General features: G+C 37.4%; 1 protein-coding gene across 1 annotated transcript in view; it reads right to left on the reverse strand.

Moving 5' to 3' along the window:
• Nucleotides 1-337: 337 nt before the first annotated feature.
• BIRC6 (baculoviral IAP repeat containing 6) overlaps nt 338-23,967 on the reverse strand; it is a 177,007-nt gene continuing 153,377 nt past the window's right edge. The window contains exons 67-74 of the mRNA XM_010581233.1: nt 15,828-15,973; nt 14,870-14,980; nt 13,453-13,670; nt 12,628-12,789; nt 11,011-11,088; nt 6,613-6,801; nt 2,633-2,767; nt 338-1,650 (exon numbers count right to left, since the gene is read on the reverse strand). Of these exons, the coding sequence (XP_010579535.1) occupies nt 1,471-1,650; nt 2,633-2,767; nt 6,613-6,801; nt 11,011-11,088; nt 12,628-12,789; nt 13,453-13,670; nt 14,870-14,980; nt 15,828-15,973 (1,219 nt within the window). The 3' untranslated portion in view covers nt 338-1,470. The remainder of the gene's footprint in view (nt 1,651-2,632; nt 2,768-6,612; nt 6,802-11,010; nt 11,089-12,627; nt 12,790-13,452; nt 13,671-14,869; nt 14,981-15,827; nt 15,974-23,967) is intronic.

The raw sequence follows: 23,967 nt of genomic DNA on the forward strand, positions 1-23,967 counted from the left end.
GATGAAGTTCTAACACTTTGACTATGTAGCATAAACTCTTGTTTCATGTATTTACCAGCAGCTCTGGCAGAGAGCTGCTTGTTTTGCTTTTTGATTAAGGATCCCCTGAAGTAACACAGACGTGCCTAAGTTGTTCTTTTGAGAGGTATGTACAATCAGGACAGGCCTTGGATTAACACAACATATCAATGTAACAGAAAAACTGTACTTTGGTCATAACTATCAAAGTCTGTTAACCATCAGCATAAAAACACAACCTCAGTTGGTGCCATTTTTAATGATTAGCCATAATACATTGTAAAACAAAAAGTGAAAAAATTCCAGCGTGATACTTATAAACAAAGAACAAATAGAAAACAAAAAAGCTTCGGTTTTGCCTGATTTATAGTATTTATAATACAACAGATTATTAGTCTGAGGTAATTACCAGTAATAATTTTTTAGTCCTTCAAGGACCGCTCAAAAATTAAGAACAGTGATAGTAATGCATGTTATGTTGAAAGCGAGACTTGATTATTAAATCAAGCAAATCCCTTACCCTTTTTAGTTAGGGATGTGTGGTTGCAAGTATAAAATTGGAAATAAGTCTATACAGTAGGAACTACAGAACATTGAGAGTCCTGTGTGGCACGTCATTAGCCCCTGTCAGTACTTAAGAATACAGTTGATTATGTAAAAATCAGACATTTCAACAGAGAAAAGACTTTGTTTCAGAATAGCCCTTAAGAAATTTAGAATACTGTTAGTTTGCATAAAATAGCCAAACAAAAGATTAATTCAGAAGTCCAAATTTTGGCATGAGGTAAAACCATGTGCATTTATTTCATCTGCATTTTAGAATTAGTAAGCATAAAATTAAATATGTTGACTGTAATGAATTCAGTCATACAAGTGCAAGTCTTCAGCTAGAACGTCTTTTATGGCAGTTTATTTAAAAAATGTACCAGTAAATCATAAAAGAGGGATCATGTCCATTTAACGTTTATTGAAGTATACAGGAGGTTTTCTTTAGAATCAAATATGAGCATGAATATATGGCCAAACGTAAAATCTATCAAATTCAGTGAAAATTTTCTGACTTTAAATAGTAGCTGTAAGAATGACCAATATATATTCTTTGTTACAACTGCCCTCACTCTACAAGTAAAAAAAAATAATAAACATTCAGTAAACATTCTTTCCTAAGGTAGTTTCCCTTATATATCAGTGATTTATCCATTTCTTGTATACATAACTTTTTAAACATACCAATCAGTGGTTCTCACAATTGAAAAATAAAAGCACAAAAAAGTTTACACTCTTGTACAGGTAAATAAAAGATCATCTTGAATTAAACTGTATAACCTTAAGGGCATAGTATAGTTTCAATTTCATTACCTATTACATAATTAGCTTCTTACATACAAATATTGACATATTTGGCTTGTGCTTCAAAGCCTTTGTGTCTAGAAAGTCCATGTCAATGCAACCTCATAACTTGAAATCAGTGGGGATATCTTTACTACTGCTGGGTTTAACCTGTTCGTGCAACATAGTCTCTTCTGAGCTTGTTGTGGCACTGCATTTTTCTGTGGTGTCGTCAGTGTCTGGATCCAATCCTTCAGGGCAGGGAAGTTTTAGAAGTTCTTCCCGCAACTGAGCTGTATGACGCTGAATATACAAAAAGAAGTCAGCGTGGAAGACCATAGTTAAAACAATACTTTTCACAATGTTGGACAAAATAAGGCAAAAAAAAGGAGTAAGTAGAAAAGGTTTAAATGTACTGTTTCAATGACTGGATAAACTTTTTCCCTGTATTTAAGGATTGGTACTGTCCTTGTAGTAACAGAATAATTAGCAAGTGCTGCTAGGGACAAATTAAAGGCAGTAAACAGAACTGCCGCAAACAAGTGCATCAATATAAATACTATGCTATTTGACTTGCAGTTGAGTCATATCTGTGTTCTGTGATCACAGCAGAAACTGGCTTGTATTAGGTAGGTCATACAGTAAAAATGTAAATTTGTAAAGAGTTCGTGATGAGATCTGTTACAGAGACAGATATACAGAGATTTGTACACTGATCATAGTAACTAACAGTAACTTCCTTTTGAAGACCAGGCACATTGAAAGAATGCAAGTCTAGCAATAAAAGCCTTTAAAAAATTTTTTTTGCTCCTCTGGGGAAGAAAAATAAAAAATGTAAGTCTGTTGTGTGTGTGGACACAAAATACACAAGTGATAGTACTTGGCTAGGAAGGAAGAAAACATTTATAAAGGTTATAACTGTTAAAAGTTAACAGAGGGTAAAACTAATTGTAATGGATCACAGTTTAGTACCTGTGCTTGTCTATTCAAAAAGCTTGTTTTCTGGCAAGGAATTGGTTGTAGTACAACTTTATCATAATCCCCAATCCACCCTTAGAGAGAACAAAATAAACTCTATCTTATACAACTATTTATAGAGAAATAGGCAAGATAGGCACTAAAGGAAAATTTAACTTGTAGAAAAAATACTGAGAAAGTGGCATGCACATACACTTTCCCTCTTGAGAGTTGGGAAACTGATGTTTGTTTACATGTTTTAAAATTACTGAGCAATTTCATTGCCATTTGTCATCTTCTGGTTTAAAATTACAAAAGCAATTCTCACCTTTAGAGCTGCTGCATGATGTGACATAGTCCTGCCTACCCGTTTGTCACTGCTGTACTGCTGTATGTCTGCTATCCACTCCTCACACTGAGCCATGATCTCCACTCTTTTCAAGTAAAAATGTTTGTGGATGACCTGGAAGAAAACATTCAGAATGAAAGAACAGAGTGTTCATTGTGTTCTAAGAACCATATACTTCAACAATACAAAATCTGCAAGACCCCTATGAGTCTAACTGGGTATAAGGGCGGGGTGGGAAATCAGTATGAGGATAATTCAGCATTGAACCAGGTTGCAGATACATTGTGGAATTTCTGTCCTTGGAGTTTTCTAAGACCCAACTGGAAGAAGGCCTGAGGAACCTGGTCTGAATTCAGCTGATACTGTTTTGAGGAGGTGGTTGGCCTGGACGTCTTCTCCAGTCTGTAAGAATCTACAATTTATGTGCAGCCTGCCATTTCAGCATTCACTTGTGTTATCTGGGTGAAGGGTAAATGAGTGCCAGAAATACAGTATCACAGCAGGGAAAAGAAAAAGTGATGGCAGTACATTAGATGCATTCTTCAGTTCAAAGATTATCTTACTATGCAGCCACTAGGTACGGACATTTATGTTTGCATAGGGGCAGGGTTACTCAGATACAATATTAAGGCTTTTATTGTTGCTTTCACAGTCCTTATTAAAGAAGCATAGGCAGGAAGTATAAGCACCATGTCTTCCCCTATCACTAACCACTTGCTGCCTGAACAGAAAACAGGTAAGCAGAAACACTGTCAACAGTATGAGCATAGGAAAATAACATGCTTCTGCATAGAGAAGAGGGATCATACTAGCTGCTATGGAAGTTGTTGTTATAGTTACAGTCCCTAGGCAGAGGCAGCACACCTCTGGGGACACTACAATTCCCAGGCAATAGTAGTTGAGCTGCTTACTGTTCGCATGGGAACCAGTATTTGATTGCATAGTAATTTTGGTATTTCTGTACACATTTGAGTTTAAAAAAAACAACCAATCAAACCCCAAAGTTGTGAAACTCTACTTAGTGTTGGCTTTGTCTTAAACAGTTTTCTAAAACTCTGCCTGGTAAAAGAAACAATAAAATCAAAGAAATTTTATTGAGGACAGAGAGTTCTTGGCAACACTGCAACATAATTGACAAAATCATCTTTCCATCTAGAGGTTAGAGAATATAACTATCTGTCTAAAGAAAAACTGCATATTGAAAGCATAATTGACTCCAGTTCTGGATGCACTCCTTATATCCATAATGGAGCTTGGAAGAAATCCCAAAGACTGGCAGTTTAGATTTCCTGAGCCTACCTGTCATTTAAGGCACTGAAGGGGAGACAGTTCAGATCTGTGAAGGCAAAAGATCTTAGGAGCTGAAGTATGTACGTTCTTTCTTAGACCTCAGCTTTCAGGCACTTTCAGCCTTTGCATTTATGTTACTGAATGATCATCATTGCTAAGGTTCCTAACACAGCCCTACAAAAAACCTAGAGAACTGAACAACAAGCTAGTCTCTCAGAGAAGTGCTCAGATAATCTATACAAGAGATGCATTTTCATTTGGATGGGGCTGCAGATGGAATTTAGCATTCTTCCAAAATTCAGCTATTGCATCAGAGAAAAATCTAATGCTCTCCAGTTCATAATTTCCATTTTTTGATATGTAAAGAAAGATACATGCCACTTCACATAATGATGGGGAATATGTATTCAGAGAAGTAGAAAGGGAGTTCTCATGTTGCACAAGTTGATAGGCACTTGGGAGGACCCCAAGCTTAAGCTAGTATGATTGTGTTTTTAACACAAAAGCAAGCTATCTTAGCCTCAAACTTCTCCTTACCGAAGCAGGCTATCATAGCTTCAAATTTCTTCTCAGAATCTTGAGGATTTCATCATACTGTCCTAAAGACCTCAACACAGGGTAAAACAGAAAACTGTATCTTCGGAAATGAGGAAAACTGTGTTACCTAAACCAGAACAAAACAATTTGGATGCAAGCTTTTAAGTATTGGCCAGTTCTCTTCCATGCAGCAAAACTCTTGATGGTACACAGGTAACAGAAGGTGGTTTCAAATGTTCAGGATACCTCTGCAAACTGATATCTACCTCTTAATGCTACTTTTCCTTTACATGTGTGTGGCTTAGCTTAACACAGTCCTAGCTGCACACCACCTTTAGAACACTAGTAGTTGTATGGTTTTCAACAACTGCCTTTGGTAACATGTGCTGTGCATAAATCATCTGTTCTCAGGGGATTATTGGTTTTCGATTGAACCACCACCATTTGGATACACCTTATTACTTCACCTTCCTGAAGAGGGGCAGGATGTCAGCTTACAAGCTACCTTTTTCATATGAGTAGTAAAAAAGCTAAGCTGCAGAGTAAGCACAGTACTGCTGAGATTCTTTTGAAAAGTGCAGTAACAGCAAACTGGGATTAATTTACCAAATACTGTAATAATTGCATATCCTTCATTTCTGTATATGTGAAAAGAAAGATGGAGCATTATTGTCAGGGAGCCCACCACCTTCTGGTATCTTCAATTAATTTAAACTTACTGTAATTTGAGAACTTCTTTTGCTAAAGAGAAACTGTTACATTTAGGAGAAAAGGACCTATTAGCAGAGGTTATTTGATTATGTGTCATGATATTATTTTTACCATGGTCTTCAGCTTATTGAGTAAAACATTAAGAGGTAATTTAGAACAACCACCGTATTTTTCTTCATTAATTCAAGACACCAGAGTACACTGCACATCCTTTTCCACCTGCATGTGGATAAAATATTTAACTCCTGTCATGCAGGTGAAGTGTCTATGGTTTCTTATTCCACAAGACACAGTAACTGTAATGGAAAAAGGTTTTTGCATTCAGTGTTTTTATGGACAGCAAGGAAGGCATGGGAGACTACCCTTTCACTCAGATGCCATACTTAGCAATGTGCATAATCCTAAAATAATTATGCTTTTTCAGAATTTTAGTATGCAGACAATTGAAAGCATAGGTGATGCTACGAAATGATTCCACACCTCAATTTAGAAGAGGCAACAGTTTTAGTAGTTCAGAGTAAAATGTGTTTTTCTCTAAGTATTTGCTGGTACTACTGTGAGATGACTCATGTTTGACCAACCATTTTGCATTAATATTCACACAGATTCTCTTGCTTAGTGTATCTTCAACTCTTTTTTCCTTGAATCCTTTCTCATATATGTTCAAGTCCCTGAGATCTAACTGACCTGCTTTGAGAAAGGAGTTTGCCTAGAGATGCTGAGAGAAGTCCCTAACAACTAAATTATTCTATGATACTATAGATGAATTAGTCTATTTTCAGGAATGTAAACAAATTTGATTTCTTTCAAGTAAGTTTTTTAAGATAGTGTGAATGCATGAAGGTTAGTATTACTTCTATCAGCATCAAGACAGTTGTTTTCAAAGGCATAGGTTTCTAGTTTAGCACAGATACTTTGTGGATCCTTCCATAAATTACATTCAGGCTGGTATTTGTTTTAAAGTATTTTTCCAATTTGCATTGTTTTGATGTATCCAAAGTGCTTCCTAATACTTGCGCCAAATTCGTGTTTCTTGGAAAAATACCTCCTGTTAGATATGCTGACTGACAAAACACTGAATGCCCATTTGTAAGGCTTATCAACAGCTTTCACATGAAATGTAAAAGGTACCACCTGGCATGAAGAATGAGCCCATCTGTATGAACCATGTTTTATCAAACTGTGCACCAAGCCTTCCTACAGGTCAGTCCCAATTTGTGTACATTCCCCTTTCCCAGAAAAGAATCTGTGAAATCAGGTACATCCTTATTCACTTCAGTCTCTAAGAGTCAGTTGCCCCAGGGAATAAGAAGGAGGCTAAAATGGACATCTCATGCATGATGTTTCCAAATACTTGCATTAATCTTAACACTCAAACAAGAAAAATAAACAAGATATTTACTGCATTTCACAAAACCTACCTCCTTAAAACATGGTGATGGATTTCTGATTTGTTCAAGCATTGCCCACTTCACTGTTGCCTGTCGTATATTTCCATCATATTCTCTGGAGCTCTGGGTACCACTTGGAGTACCTCTTGATCGTTCATAACCCGGTTCATTAAAATATGGTTCTGCTACCAGTATTAGGGATTGGACAGACACTAACACCTGTTAAGCAAAGAAACTAAATATTAAAAATGTGCCACCCACTTGTTTTTACAAATATACATAGTTTTGCTTACCTTATATAGAATCATAGAATGGTTTGGGTTGGAAGGGACCTTAAAGATCATCTAGTTCCAACCCCCCTGCCATGGGCAGGGACACCTTCCACTAGACCAGGTTGCTCAAAGCCCCATCCAACCTCGCCTTGAACACTTACAGGGATGAGGCATCCACAGCTTCTCTGGGCAACCTGTTCCAGTGTCTCACCACCCTCACAGTGAAGAACTTCTTCCTAATACCTAATCTGAATCCACCCTCTTTCAGTTTAAAACCACTACCCCTTGTCCTGTCACTACATGCCCACGTCCCTCTCCTTTTCTACAAGAAAGCCCCTCTCCGCCTTTCCTGTAGCCCCCCTTTAGGTACTGGAAGGCTGCTATAAGGTCTCCCCGGATTCTTCTCTTCTCCAGGCTGAACAACCCCAACTCTCTCAGCCTGTCTTCACAGGGGAGGTGCTCCAGCCCTCTGACTGTCTTCATGGCCCTCCTCTGGACCCGCTCCAACAGGTCCATGTCCTTCTTATTTGGGGGCCCCAGAGCTGAATGCAGCACTCCAGCTGGGGTCTCATGAGAGCAGAGTAGAGGGGCAGAATCACCTCCCTCGACCTGCTGGCCACACTTCTTTTGATGCAGTCCAGGATACGGTTGGCTTTCTGGGCTGCGAGTGCACATCACCGGGTCACGTTGAGCTACTTGTCAACCAACAGCCCCAAGTCCTTCTCTGCAGGGCTGCTCTCAATCCACTCATTGCCCAGCCTGTATTTGTGCTTGGGATTGCCCCAACCCACGTGCAGGACCTTGCACTTGGCCTTCTTGAACTTCATGAGGTTTGCACGGGCCCACCTCTCAAGCCTGTCAAGGTCCCTCTGGATGGCATCCCTTCCTTCCAGCGTGGCGACCGCACTGCACAGCTCGGTGTTGTCGGCAAACTTGCTGAGGGTGCACTCAATCCCACTCCAAAACCACTTCTATGGCAAAGTACTGTCATTGTAATACAGGCTATATGCAAGTAGGGAACATCTGTGCTTTCAAACCGAAACTGTTACTACACATTAAATACGTAAGTCCTATGACTGTGTCCTACAACTGAGAAAATGACAAATATATGTTAAAAAATAACAAAAATACAAAGATAAATAAAAAGTTTAAAGGAAGTGATGTCTGATTGCATCCTTTTGTGAAAGAAAGTGTATTTGTCAAGTTCTCAGTCAACAATTCTTGAACTTTTCCTGTGGCTGAGCTTACTAATTCTAATTCTGAACGAGACGGAAAAGGAACAAGGGAGGTGAAATGCAAACCACTGAAATTCATCTTGGTATATATGCTCTCCAATTTTTTTCTTTCAAATGCACTCAATTGATGTACTTATATTTTTAGCCCTTTAGTTTCAGTTTTTACATACAACACTGTGTGTCATGTGTCATTAAAACAAAGCCTCAGTATTTCTCTTAGGAAAAAAAATGTTTTCAGCACTATATCAACAAAGCACCAACTATTCAGTGATAAGGAAATGACAGTTTTCCCCCTTTCAGTTTTATTATCAAGTACATGTGGGAATAGATGCTAACATACATACAAGGCATTTAACTATATACCCAAATACTCCTAATATAAAACAAAGAATTAAATAGATACATAGGGCACTTAAGAATCCAAATGTATATGTACTGCATATTCATGATTTGATGGCTTGCTAATTCTTCCAGTATTAGAATGTTCGTCCCTCTCAACTTGTTGTACTTCATAAGAATTACGTTACTGCAAAAAACGTTGTTATGTAGGTAGAAAGATATAGTTGACTTTTTTTTTTTTTTAAAATGAAGGATAGGTTTTTCTTATGTACTTAGGACCAAGTCCAGCAAGAATTTTAGGGATTACAGTTCTGTGACACAAACCTAGTTCCAGAACTGTAAAGAACTCAAAAAAGTGATTTGAACACTTTCATCTCCTGAAATATTGAAAAACTGATGATATGTTTCATGCCAAAGAATGGCATTTCCAGTACCTGGCATACTTAGGTGCAAGACATCCACTGCAGTAGATTAAAAATGTCAGGGCAGTTTTTTCTGGAACTGACTCTCCTCCCAGCCTAGATACAATTTAAAGCTTGAAGCCATTCCCTAATTTAGCAGCCCAGTTTGTGAATTTGGATATGGAAGACAACAGTCCTTTTTCTTGGAACATGCAGAACGTACAGCTTACATCTGACAAACACCTTGTCAGCAACAATTCAGGACTTTGGTTCTCTCACAGGGCAGTGTCCCAACAACTAGTTGTGCTCTGTGCTTAAGTGTGGCATTCTCTCAGAGCTTCTCTTGTAGCAAAGCCAGCACAAAAGCATTCCAGCTTTCCATACTCTGTGAAGTGTACTCACTCCATAGACACAATGCCAAACCAGTAACTTGTATCAAAGCAACAGCCCAACAATCAGTTGAATGACCCAGGTTAATCTCAGTCCCACCATCACCTCACGGAAACATACCCTTACCCCTTTGGTGCCATAACACTTTCTGTTTGTAGTTGTGTAGTTGCTGTGCTTTAACTATATCACAGAAGGGCAATCTAGGGCAGCTAAGTCTTTATCCCGATGGATAGGGCACGTGGCTGTGCACTGGGAAATGTGAACTAGCATCCCCCATTGGGCTGGGAAGAAAAATTAAACAAGTTTTTCTGTTTCTCAGGCAGGTGCTCCAGCTAGCTGCTGTTACATGGTATTGTGCACACCATCACATTGTCTCCCCTGGCTGCCATGCATTCAACCAGAAGCAGCCATGGCTATTTTGTGTTACACTTAAAAATCAAAATATGGATAAATGCATTAAAATATACAGAATGTGCCTTGCAAATCAGGTTCCAGCAAGAAAATGGCCACTTACGACACTAAAAAAGGCAGAATATTAATGCAAATGTGCTAAGCCCAGGTAGAGTACTTTGGGTCCAAGGCTTCAGGTACCTAAGATGTCTGGAAGTAGTTGGGTTTTGCTTTTTTGAATTTGGTATTTTAGATACATACATATTTTTAAATAGCTATGGTAAAGAAATTTGACACTATGCAGCATTGTACTTTCTTGGCCTCTATAACCAGTTGTTACTTTGAATTATAATTGTAATGAATGAGAAACTCTAAACTGATCTTCCAGTTTCATTTGGGTATAAAAGTTAATTTCTGAAGTATTTTGGGTGGTCTGACAACGGTTTAATCTCTGAGCCAAAAAACCCCATGTAGTGCTTAATTCTTTCCAAGCAATTTATTTAGTCCTACAGCTGTTTTCCATTTAATAGCTATAAAGTGTTTTTCTCCCAGTATAGGGGGAGACTTTTTCCAACAGCTTTCTTACTTTTTTCAAAATAAAACCCTAAAAAAGCTTCTAAATTTGAAACTCAAATGCTGCATGAGATTTCTAACAATCAAATTTAACATTTTAATTTAAGAAAAAGGACTTTAGTGAAAATAAGACTTCTTAATACTTGCACCTTTCTACACTGATTTTATAGTTACAGTCCAAAATTTCAGTTCATCTCTTGAATAAGAAGTTGTATCTTGGGAGAGTTACACTATGTAAGGAACCACAATTTAGATCTCCAAATCCTAATTGACCCGTGAAGGAAGAGGGAACATTAATATCTCTAGGGATAGAAATTCCACAATCTCTCTTGGACACCTGTCTTAGTGTTTGATCACCCTCATAGTGAAAACGTCTTTCCTAATATTTAATCAACATTTCCCATGTCCCATCTTGTGTCAATTGGTACTTGTCCTAGTGCTCTGCAACTTTAAGAGGTGTCTGGCTCCATCTTCTGTATACCTTCCAGTCTTTTTTTTCTTTCTCTCTCTCTTTTTTTTTTAAAGTATGTGAAATCATCCAAGCAAAGTCCAAGCAGTGCAGGAATAAGCTGCACACATGAACAGCCACTCTTCAAGACAAGACCAATAGAAATATTGGTTGGAAAGAGCACTTTGAAGAACTTGTCTACTCTACAGTGTTTCTTTTCTAGTGTTCCAAGGACGTTTTCTGGACTTTTTACGTCTTATTTATCCTTATTTGGGGAAGAAAATTCTGGTTTAAATGCACTAGAAAAAGAATCCTTAGGACTGACAGACCATTTACTACTCCTAAATGACATCTACTGAAAAGAAAGAAGAAATGCTCACCTGCAAAAAACTAGATGTTTGGGGATTCCATTTCTCTTCTGGCCTCCCATGCCATGTGTTAAGTATGCTTAAACACACCTGAAAAGGTGACATGATTAATACCACAGACAAATATTATGATAAAATTGTTCTGCTTGGGCAGAATAGAATGTTAACGTTACATTTAATTTTTTTTTTGACAAACTTTTGTATAACTGCATTCTAAAAGACAAATTTGTTTCCTATGAAACTAACACAATGAAAGCAGACAAAAATAATGTGGATAAGCAAGAACAGCATGTTAATAAATGAACAAGGCAAGACAGATTACTTTTCTTCAAGGAAAACGTATGGATTCTAGTGGCTCCAAAAATAAATGAATCATGAATAGTATCTGATTCTTTACTTTCCTCTTTAAATACTGTTCTAACATTTACTGTTGTGGTTTTTAGAGACAATAATTCTGCTTAAGGATGTGAAAGGTGGTTTCTGTCACGCAGACTATCAAGGAATTGAAAATACTCCTTAACTTTTATGACTGATTTGGACTTTAGGGAAGCCTATGGAGTTCTTGAACCTTATCACGAAATGGAACAATCGACAGGGAACACAAAGAGACAAAATAAACAGAAGAAATTTAGAGGGAAGTATTTGCCAAGACTTAATGCTAGGCAAAGAAAAAAGGAGATAATGTCTCCAGTATGAATTACATTCTCCATCCATGTTAAGAGAAAACCCCATGTCTAGTACTGGAAAGGAGTATTATAGCTTGTGAAAACAGGGAGCATGGGGAACCCATGAATGACAGTGGAATAAGGGAAAAACGTTAGCCTATGGATTAAATGTTTACACAAAAAAAAAAGCTGAAGGAGTGCCATAGTGCTACAGCCAAAGCTATTTTGTGGGTCTGTGCTTCAGTAGAGACATACACACAGCCATCTCTGTAGCTCTGTAGAGAACTTCACATGTGCTGATTTTTAATATAAATAGAAGTTGCATCTGCCTGATATGCACTTGACTTTCTCTCAGCTTTTTGGAGCCTTTAGAATGAGCCACAACATACCAAGGAGATACGGGAAGGAAGGGGGAAAGCTTGTTTGTTTTAACTTTTAATATTATTTCTAAAAACTGTACTATTTTTTGAGAAAACTGTCATTAAGTCCATATTTTAGAGTTACATTTTCTTTTATAAAGGATACTGAGGTTAAGGAAAGTCTTTATCTTCCCTCAAGAAAAAGCACTTTCACATGGAAAAAGAGAGACAAGGCACTTGGCAATCACATTCACTTGCAGCTGACATGAAGCATACTTTGCCCATGGAAAGGGTATTTCAGCTAGCCAATAGATTTCTGCCTGGTTAATTTAGCAGAGAAGGTGGAAAAGAATTCAAAATTACTTGCTTTTTGGTCCAATCCAGCTCATAAAGGCTTTAAAAAAATCTCCAAGAGTATTCAGAAAGGAGATCATTCCCATCTGAAACTGTTAAATCACTCTTCATTTCAGTTTGAGGACCAGTTTTAACCAAATGGCTTCCTCCAGTATGTTAGGAGTGGCTGATCATTTGATTGCAAATGGAAAAAAAGTTTAATCCGTTTCACTTCCTTGTTACATCCATACACAAGAACAAAGTTGACCTACCTTACCATCATTGTAGAGGTTTGGATTAAATCTCACGCTGTGGCCTCCAGTTGTTTCCAGATTCACAAGGGGAGGGGAATTAGGATAGTCTTGTGGAAAATATACATCAAATTCAAAGCAACCATTTGCATAAGGGGTGTCTGCAGGACCAGTAATGAGAACCTACCATTGTAAAAAACAAGATGACAGTTTTCAAAAGAACCCTTACATTTGTCACACGGTTGAGATTTTTGTAAGTTTTATGAAGCATTTTATTTCCACATGCTACTTATCAGAAAATACCATTAGACATCATAATCATATGCAGGCTGTCAATCTGTTCATTTTGATACTCTGGGTAAGTAAAGCCCTCTGCTAATGTTCATGTCTCCAGATTACAAATGGAAAACAAAACAGAAGGAGCTAAAACTCTACCCCCTATTGGATGCTATTATTTTCTTCAAACTTCAGGTCCAGAGATACTTCTCCATACCTATTGGTTTTAATCAACTTAAATGGTCATATGCAAAGATGCATATTGACCATAATGGAGTAACAAAAATCAAACTTTTCCCTTCAAAATAGCTGAAGAACAATGAACCTCGTTCTGTGAAGACTCCTTGGCTAAAGGAGCACTCCTGGGGTAGATGGACTCTCCCAAGCCCCTGCCAAGTTACTAAGAAGTCAGGATCAGACTAAAATACTACCACTTAAGTTGTAGTTTGGACAGCAATTAAAGTACACATGAAATATTCTGGTGGGTTTTTTTTTAATATTTAAGGCATCTTCTTAAACATTTATATGCCAAGCTGAAAGAGGGAAATAAAAATAAGTTTGTTTCTTTACCTTCATAATGTCAAGCCTCTCCTCATCACAACGTACGAAAACACTGGATGAAGATGAGAGAGGCAGTGAGGTTGAAAGAGTCACAGCTTCTTGAGCAAGACGTCGGGCTCTGGCAGCACTGTTGGCGTCACTTGCATTTTTTACCTGAGACATGTAGTGGTAATTTACTTTAAAAACCAATTTCCCGTCATCATCTTCAGAAACCATTTCGAATGTATCTAGAAGAGAAGAAGATTTTAATGCATCAGGAAAACAGTGAAATTAATAGTGGATTAGTCTTGGATACAGATTCTGAGTATTAAAATCAGGAAAGTTTAATTTGCATTATACTAATGCAAAAAAATACGTATTTTGTGAGTTAACAGTGATCACAGAAAACAAAACAGTAACAGTCCTGGGCTGAATTAATTTCTGCAGCAAATTTACAAGCTTTCCCATGCAACTTGAGTGTACACCATTTCTGATTTGGAAAGCTACCAGCTACTCCAGACCAGGAAGATAATGATAATTATGACTCTATAATAATGCTAATAAAGGAATCAGCATGAAGCAGACTGCCAGCAGTATTTACTTGTGTGGTGGTTGCAGTGTTATTAAAGAATCATAAAAAATTACAGTGAAGCTGGTTTTCTTTAAGCACTTACTATGCAAAATCTGCAGCATGGCTGCCATGGTGAAAAGCTACGATACAAACTTCCCTACCTCCTATACTTGGCATACACTCCACAAACATTTGTGAGTAAAATCCCTTACAAATACAACAGCAAAGAAATGTTATTGCAAATGCTGTCACTGCAACTCAAAAAATACTCATAGAACATGTTTTTACAATAATTTTATAGCTCTTTTTGGATGAGATACTATTTGTTCTTTATGAATTTTTTTTGAACATGTTCCCTTTATGGCCAAAAAAAAGCGCTGATTCCCATCACATTTTCCACATGCAACATATTGCACTCCGTGAAAGGACACAACGAAGTTTACTGCAGTTTCATTTAAAAAAAAACGTTTTGATCTGAATTCTATTCCATTTAAAAAATAAAAGCTACATTAAAAAACATATATATACAGTCATATATGAGCTTTAAAAAAAATCTACTAACATTCAATATAATTTGAGAACTGAAACTCATAAATCATTACAGGAATGAAAACATGAACACCATCATTGAATTCTTCTGGCCCCTTGAATTAATTGAGTGTATGCTTAAAACACTTCTTATTAGTTCAAAGAGTATATTAGTTGGTAACCTGAAAATACAGACTTACGAAATTTTCCGTATGTGAAAAGTATTACTGGTTGCATATGTAAAAAGGTTGGTAACTCTAAAAAATAATTAGGGATTCCGTCCAACAGATTACATATTTCTTCAGTATCTGCTTTCTAAAACACAAATATTCACACTTTTCAACCTACCGAACTGGAGTTTTTTCATGACAGCCACATACTTTTCTTCAAGAGACCGTAAAACAGACAAAGGCTTGGGCCTCACAGCAGCCTTTTTGGAGTATTCAGCCATCTTCTTTTCTGTTATATAAAATGTGATGATTATTTGTAGTTAACCATGTAATTTTGAGACAAGTACAGCAAGCATTTGGGGATTGTTTAACTTGAAATGACATTTTATGGTCACTTTGTTTGCAGAGAAGTCTCAAAACTGGGGTTCACTCACAATATACAAATCTGTTCTTCTCACTACCATATATTTCATTATCTGAACAGCTCAAAGTAAATAAAGTCATAATCTCAGCTCAGAAATAATTCATGACTGCTGCTGCTATGAATACTCTTGTATTGTTTCTTCTAATTTTTTTTTTTTTTTAATTTAAAATAGAAGTATGACATACGCTTATGTGGAGGGACATGCACACATGTATTCTTGGTGCACTCTCCAAAATCAGAAGCTGATTATACACGCCTCTAAAATCCACCCTCCTTATTGAACTACTTAATCTTTAGTTTTCTTTACTAGACAATGAGAGATGGTCCTTTGAACATCTACAGGTTCAATCCATGATTTACAATTTTTGTTCTGCATTCATCGAGTTAAGAGTTAATCTCATAAGATTTAGTTTTAACAGCAAAGGCTTTACTATTAAAGGTCGTGTATGTTGTATTCTGCCGAGAAAAAAAAAGTTGCTACATAATTGTGCTAAAAGTCATGAGGTGTACTGTAACTTGCTTGAATTATTCTGTTTCCCGATCAAAACATTTAAGACTACCACAAGGTTCCAGCCACCTCTGAAAATATAGTCAGTGGTTGGGGGCAGTAGAGAAGTCCTTTTTCTTGCTTTTAAGCTAATCTAAGTTAGCTGTTAACAAATGTATTAAAAATAAACACTATACAGTATCTATAAAAGTATTTCTATTTTACCTTGGTTTGCTTGGCGCAAACTGGTGGTAGCAGCATAAACTATCTCCGCAGTCTTTTGGATGTCTGGTACCAAAAGTGTCAGTCCCTCTGGTTCTTGATCAGAAGCATCTGGTTTTACTCCCGCTTTAGCTTTGTCTTTTTTAGACCTGTTTTGGGCAAAGAAATAGGATGTAGTATGAGGGAATACTTTTCAACCAGTCATACAGTACTCAGCATATTTGTGAACAGGGAAAAATACCAAAGATTAAAGGATCAAGATTAAAATAAGTCTTCTGAAATGGAATGTCTCTATGTATCTCCAGGTTAATCACTGAATGTAGCAATGAACTGTGACAATACCAAACATACAGTCTTGATTTGACAAACAGAAGTACATCTGATATGAAGAGTAAAAATATGCACAAAGCCAGTGATACTAGTACATGAGTTTCTGCTTCAACCATTTAGTACTTTTGATTGTTACGCTGCATGTTGACCTTATCTTTGCACGTTTTCAAAAAGTATTAGAAAAGCTTACAAAATCAATGTAACAAAGATCATGTTGTGAATGTGCATTTCATCCACCCATGCAGATCCACATGCAAAATCAAGTCCGAAATAGGTAATAAAAGTACTCTTTCCTACTACACAATACACTAGCAATTATTTAAAATACACTAACGCTAAAACAGTAGGAAACCTCTAGTAAAAATTCACAGCATGTCTATGAACTGCAACCTAGGCATCAAAAGAAAGTGGGTCAAAAATGAAGTTTGTCTCTCTCTGCAGTTCTCTTCTGGGCTATAGAAGTTAAGACCTTTTATTTCAATAAACAGTTTAATGTAACGTAATTTTATAAAGCTTACAAATATAGAAGGTGTCTATTATATTGGATGTTTATAATCAATGTATTGCAAATTGTCAATTTAAACACCTCAGATTTTTATAATGAAGTAATTTGAAAATACAGTATATATTAACACTGTTGTCTGACAGAAGCTTGTTGCCTAGTATTTTAAGATATATTTAAATATTTAGATTGTGACAACTCAGTCTTTACTAGCATATATATTCAACTGCTGAAATGAAGACATGGTATTTGATAACATTGTAACCTAAATGTGCATATTTAAAAGCTTCTGTGTTTTAAGAGCTAGCATAAATTTACATTGTTATCCTGCAAAACTTAGGAGATTTTAATGCTAACAGCCCCCAAATTGTTTTACTGCAATTTCTGTAAATTTTTTAACAGCACGTGTTCATTTTAAGACCCAAACAAGTTCAATAGCCAAGAAGCACGGGTTTTCTCTTTCCCACTACCATACCTAGAAGCAAACCAGAAAGCTATCTGCACAAGAAAAATTAACAATTTAATGCTTTGATGTCCCAAACATATTTCAGCAACTACCACATGCTATATCCTTTCTGTATTTTAATCCAAACTGAAATCATACCTAAGGAGTGAGTCTCTAAACTATTCAGTAGAGGTGATTACAGTAATACTGAAAGTCTTTGTACTGTACCTAATCAAATGAGAATATCCCTAGAGTGTATTAATAAAAAAATTCATTACTGCAGCATGGTACATTTTCCCTGTTCGAGATTTAATCCAAAAGAATGTCAGCCTGTTGTTGACTTCAAGCAATACTGAGCTTTCAGGTGCTCAAAGTTAGGAGGAAAGCATCAGAGCCAAACAGTGTCCTTCAGCATTTGCAGAACAATTTAAGACAAAGAAGCAGCATCTGCCTCTCCTGTTCATACTTTCAAAAATCCTCATTACTGCCTTTTTCCTTGTGGAAATCTAGGCCAATATTTTTTAAATAACCTATTAAACAGGTTCAGAAATATGTATTTAAGCCCACTAAACCTCAGGGATAACCTGTTTTAATATCACAGACATGCTAGCAGCCACCAGTCTCAAAAAAGGTGTACACATTTAGAACTGCTTGCTGCTGATGTAGAATGCTTAAGCTATTTACTACAAAACCCTTGGAGAAATTTTGGCTAAAATGAAATGTCAATGGGCTTATCCAAGAAAAAGATGCGCGAAAAGCAATAAAAATTGGTGGAGGTACTGAAAGTTAAATTAATTCTTACAATTTTATTTTCTAGACAGTTGTCTTGTAGGTCTTTCATCTTCCACACGGTTTTACAATTTAGACTACTAGGTTTTTTTTCCTTCTACTTGGTCTTAGAATCAAAAAAATTCAAGTGTTGGCCTCATTAGACAAAACGCTTAACTACATGCTTAAAACCTCCTACAGATATACTGAGTTACTGACAGTCAAGTGCCTAAGCAGACAAGGAATATGTACCTAGTTGAAGCAGTAGGAAAAGGAGACATCTACTTCAAATGCAAATTCTCAGTATCAATAGTAAAATTTCCTCTCGTTCTCCTGGTTGTCCAGAACAGTTAACACTTCAGCACTTTTGAACTATCGAAAGAAAATGTATTTTCTTAATGTCTCCGTTATCACCAATATGACGATTCTGTCCACTGTTACCATGAGCAAAATAGACAAAAATCCCCTCTCCTCAAAATACACTTTTTAAATCAAGTGTTTGCAGAACCAGAACAGCTCTACCCTGTCACCTGTAGATATCTGGAGCGTGTGTGATCATCTACATTACCAAGTTGCCTAACTCCTGAGCCAGGCCATAACTGTGTGAAAGCAGTTTAAGAAGTAAAGTGCAAGAATGATTCTACCTCAGACACCCCCCCTGCCCCAGGTCTCATATTTGTCCTTGATTCTGCCTAATCAGGGATTTCAGTCAGTTTCTTAGGGAGTATAAGCTAGCTGGCATCACAAAACCCCCAAATCAGACATACTGCCTTATCAACATATAGTTTTCCCACACAAGTCATGCTTGTATATTCTAATGGTTAGGGTAAAGATAATTTTTTTCCCCCCTCTTTCAGGGAAAAACACAAGTGGTATTGCCGTAACTTACAAGACTTCTATTAACAATGACCTCCATTTTTTCTTCCCTCATTTTGTCTTCCTACCTTTATTTGATTCAAATCTTTTGCTGTGAGAATAGCAACTTCTTTTTGCTCCATAAATCTATTTCTTAGTGTAGTCTGAAACACGTGGTATTACTTTGTGTACACATGAAAAAGCAACCTGGTGACCATTCTACCATTTGTGAGCACGTGTAACATGGGCAAAACAAATTATTACCATCCTCCCTTCTTGACGTCATCTCCACTTTTATATTGTTGCTGCACTCCTGCCTGCCTGGATTCAGAGCCACAGTGAGCTCTCTCCAACAAGCCGCAGTGAGCTGTGTGTGATACGCAAGTGTTTTAGAGGGACAGAGTCCCAGCTCGAGAGAGGGAGTTGCTGGGAATTACAAGGCTCTCCCAAAAATACATGAATGAGGAGACGAAATACCAAAATTAAAGTGATAAAGCCAGTAAGATCCTTCAGCTCCTTCACTGCACTCTAGCAACCTGCATATAAATTCACGTATGCAGATAAACTAACAGTGTTATCAAACTCCTGAGCTCTAACTGTATGTTTTTCAATGGTATTCCAAAGAAACATGAGAACCAACAATACTCATAAATAATAAACTATGGTCAAATATGTAACCATATGAATATTTTGCTGTACATTTTCTCTATTTTTAGAAAACCTTGAAATATCTGCATTATAATGTACATTTCTTTCCACCAAGATTCTGCTTGTGAAGTAAAATTTAGTGCAGTTCTTTAATACAGGCCAAACCTTTATCCAAATGTTACAATTTTCAGAGTGGAAGAGGAGCCAAATATTTAATTTAGACTTAGAAACTTCCTCATACAGTTTTTCAACCACTGAAGAAAAAGCAGACAAAATCATGTCAACTCATATTTAAAGGGATGACAGTCACTAATATATTTGCTAGAAAAGACAGCAGTGTACATGCTAATAATTTAAGCCATTAATTTAGCTTGTGCTAGAAGATGACAGCCTTCTCTTCACGCTGCGCTAAATGAATAATGAATGATACACTCCCAAGGCAACTTTAATTTTTAAAGCCAATACTAATACTTACTCACCCGTGCCTGATACTTAGAGGTAAATGTGATGATACGGAATGATACCTTTATCAAAGTATTCACAAAATAAAGCCAATAAACCTATTCAGCCCCTGTGTAGTACAGGGACAGTGCTTATAGCAGAATTCTGCTCCATTTTATACTGACGCTCACTGTCTTAGGATAAAACTGCCATAGGTTTGCAACTGTGGTATCACTCAGCCCTCATGGTCCCCCACCTTCTGTAGGTTTCCACAGGGACCAAAGAGAAGCTCCTTCCTTCCAGTAATTTACAAATTCTTAAATCAATCTCCTGAAATCAGGCAAAACAAGCAAGGGACTGTGCCTTTGCAAATAAACATTGGTGAAAGCTAGTAACCTCCTCTGAGATGGCTCCATATACTCCTCCTTGGGGCTTCGAGCACTGTATTTACAGACACTAAGCTGAAGCATTCCAAACCAGCAAAGGCTGTGTGAATGCTCCCTGCAGCCAACCATGATCTCTGAGCATAAGCTTGAGAGTACAGCAAAAGAAACTGACAGTTGTTTTGTCTTTTAAAGAAAAATAAATTAAAACAAATTAAGCCTCAATTCTTGGGACCCAATTCTAAGGAAAAATTTTTGTTTGCAAAATGTACCATTTCACATAGAAGTTCTCCAAAAAATGAAGACAATGAAAAGCTGTAGCAGGGAAAATACCTCAGGCCTACCTGGTTGTATTCTAGCATCCCCATGCAACAGAAAAACATCCAGGTTATAACAACAATTTGGGGCCTGATACAATCAGACAACCTTGGAACTGTGCAGGATTAACCCTTAGTAGCAGTGTGACAAGTGACAGAAGTGTGAAGATGACAGAATTCAGATCTCCCTCAAGCAGTTATCATGGGGGTGGCTGGGCTGATGTGGAAAGGGAAAGCATAGTTAGGAATTTAAGCATAGGCCTGCTATACTCCACATTACACCAATAAGCCATCAGCTTATTTTCCCAAATTAACAATTTGCCATGAAGCTCTCCTAGCAGATGGTGGTTCAGATGAGCCTGCTTTGCTACATGGCAGCAGTTCTCTGCAGCAGCGGGCTCAGCCATCACAGCAAACAAATGTCTCACACTCCACCCTAGTGGCAACCCATTACACAAGGCTGACCACACTCTAAATTAGTGATGGCTTTTGACTCCCTTGCAGTCCAACAGTCATGAGAAATCATCTCATACCTAAATGTCTTCTCCATTGTCCAGAAATTTCCCAGTTTTCTAACAGAGTATTATGGCCTCTGGAAGTAAATGAAATCAAATGCTAACTGGAGTCCAAAACCAAAACTGTTCCCCTTAAATTCTGGATCCAAGTGGACGCTCTTGCTCCAACATGGAGATGACATTTGGTAGACATGCAAGTGGAATGGCTGTTCAGATAAAGGAAAGTTTTGTCTTTGAAAGTAGATCCCATAATTTGTTGTTGTTCTGGCATTTGACCTGAAAGGGGCAGCAGATTGTCCCATTTAAGAAATTCATGCCAACACTTGCTTATATTGCTGGCACACCTTCAACTAATACGCTGAGAATTAAAACTTGCCACCCCAATGATTCCAGGCAGTTCAGGCTGTTGGTGTTTTCATCCTTGTCTATATACTCCTTTAAAGACAAACAGTATTATGCTTAAACCAACCAATGAAAGGCAAGATTTCTTTTTGTGCTGATACATCAAAGTAATATAAGAAAATTGTACAGATAATGTAACCGAACCAACCATAGAATTTTTATCAAATTTATCAATTATTAAAATAACACTGATTGTGCTTATAGAATTCTTCTTTGTTTTCAGATCCTAAGCCGACACTGAAGAACTATTCATACCATATTTTATTTTACCAAATTAAAAAAAGCTTATGAGTAGTAGTCACATGCCATTCTCACAAAGAAACTTTTTAGACTTCAACTTGGGGAAGTGACATGAGAAGATACAGGTTTACATGCACATTAAATCTGAGGCTAACAGCTAACCAGATTAGCAAAAAAAAAAATTGATTGTGGTGGAGAATTTTATACATACATCTGTACTGGAAATGGATTACACAGAAGCCAAATATATTTTACTTTCTATTTTAAGAAGATTACATATACTATGTTCTACATAATATTGCCAGCAAGCACAAGCTAGACACTTTTAGATGGGTATCCAACATAAAGAACTGTTATTTGTCCTTCCTAATTCTGTTTCTTTTGCACTAAGACAGCAATGCCCCCCCCCGTACATTATATGCTTGATACACAAGACTAGCAATCTCAATCAAGAAGGATTAGAAAAATTCATGGGTAAAGTCTAGTCCATCAGGAGTTACTAGAAGGAGTTCCCGATAATGGGATTCCCGCTCAGAAAATCTCTTGGGTATTGGTTGGTAAATATTCTCAGTTTATAGTGGGAGGAAGAACGTTCTATACACACCTTTTCCTGACATTATATTTACCTTCTTTTCATGATGTTTCAGCATATGCTTAGGGACAGTACTAAATTTCGGAGGGAAGGACAGGTATTATTTCCTAACAAGCCATCTTTAAATTGGAAACAAGTAAACAGAATAAAAAAAAAAATTAATTGCTGGAGGCAGGAAATTATTAAAAGAAAGAAAGGAAAATCTGTGTTGCAGCATTTGCTTTTCCAACTCCCTCAGTCAGGGCAGAAAAAGATGATTCAGCTATTAAAAACTCCCAAATCCTTGGTTCTGGAAACTAGAATGGTTGAAGACATACAGAAACAGAGATGGAAAGTTGGTTGTGAAATCTGTACCAGCTACAGCACCTCCCAGAGGCAGGAGGTATTGGGAGGCATGCTGGGGCTCCTCCTGCATGCGCTAGTCTGGTGACTGTCCCTTCAAACAGCAACCACATGCAGCACCGACTTAATGGGTCAAATGACTAAACCCCAGGCCCTCTCAGACTTGTACCCTGCCCTGTGAGCCATAACAAAAGAGCAACGTTTCACAGAAGGTGACAGTCAGACCTCAGTGACAGCAGCATTTCTGAAGACGAGAAGCCATGGTTTTGCAGTGTGAGAATTGATGATAAAAGCAACCTTAAAATAACACTGCTTGAATCACTCAGAAGTGCTCTGAGAAGATGATTTGACCTTTGGAACAGTCAGAAATGGCAAAAGAAACATCAGGAGGGTAGAAGTAAGTAGTTTTGACTGTTAAAATAATACAAAGCTCCATTGTATTTATCCAGAATGCGTAGTTCTTCTTTGTCAAAGGAGAATATTTAGAGGGAAAATTGATTTAGCAGTATAGGTATTGGTTGTTACTGAGTAGAACAGGAAAGAGACTGATAGTCTACATTTTATTCTGCTCCAACATCTATGGCCCAACCAGCTGGGGGGATAATAGGGCAATACTACCAGGTTTGAAGCAAAACTGTCGTGTAACTGCGGACCACACCAAAGTCATCAAGGAATAAAACCAGCTAACAATTAGCCTGAGCCTGGAAGAGAATCTGTATTTATTATTAGCTTTATAACCATTTTACAAAGGGAGTTACCTAAAGGCTGGTCTATGGTTACTGAAAGAAACTGTCACTCATGGTTTGTCTGTATGTGTTTCCTTAAAAAGTCGCCTGAACTCTGGAAGGTGTGCAGAACCAGCTCATACAGCATTATACTGCAATGCTTACACAGCCCCATGGCATCACAGCTGAGATAGGATATTCAGATGCTTTTCCATTTGTTTGCTCATTGCTCTGCTGGACTGCAAGTGTTTGACAAGAACTGTCAAACACAGAGTTTCTCAGAGGAGGCTGGAAGACTCCAAAATCTGGCATGGATGGCTCCAAGGCATTCACTTGTAATTTCACATCATCTTCAGCATACCAGCTCACCTCTGACACCTGCGCTAAAGGACAAGCTAGCTGTCATAAAATCACCAACATACAGAAACATGCTTTTCATAGGTAGCACCAACAGATGCCACTAGCCAAAAATTTTCAACCATCTCTATATAGTTAGGGTTCTCACCACAAATAATAACTCCCAAATCTTTTGCCTCCTGAAACTTATTCTTCCTGACAGAAGCCAAAGGCTTCTCTCCTAACCAGTTAGCCTCCAAAGGAGCTGGTCCTTACTCAATGAGTAAAGCAGCACAGAAACA

The sequence above is a fragment of the Haliaeetus leucocephalus genome, unplaced genomic scaffold (genome assembly GCF_000737465.1).
Source record: "Haliaeetus leucocephalus isolate CR32 unplaced genomic scaffold, Haliaeetus_leucocephalus-4.0 Scaffold752, whole genome shotgun sequence".
Taxonomy (NCBI): Eukaryota; Metazoa; Chordata; class Aves; order Accipitriformes; family Accipitridae; genus Haliaeetus; species Haliaeetus leucocephalus.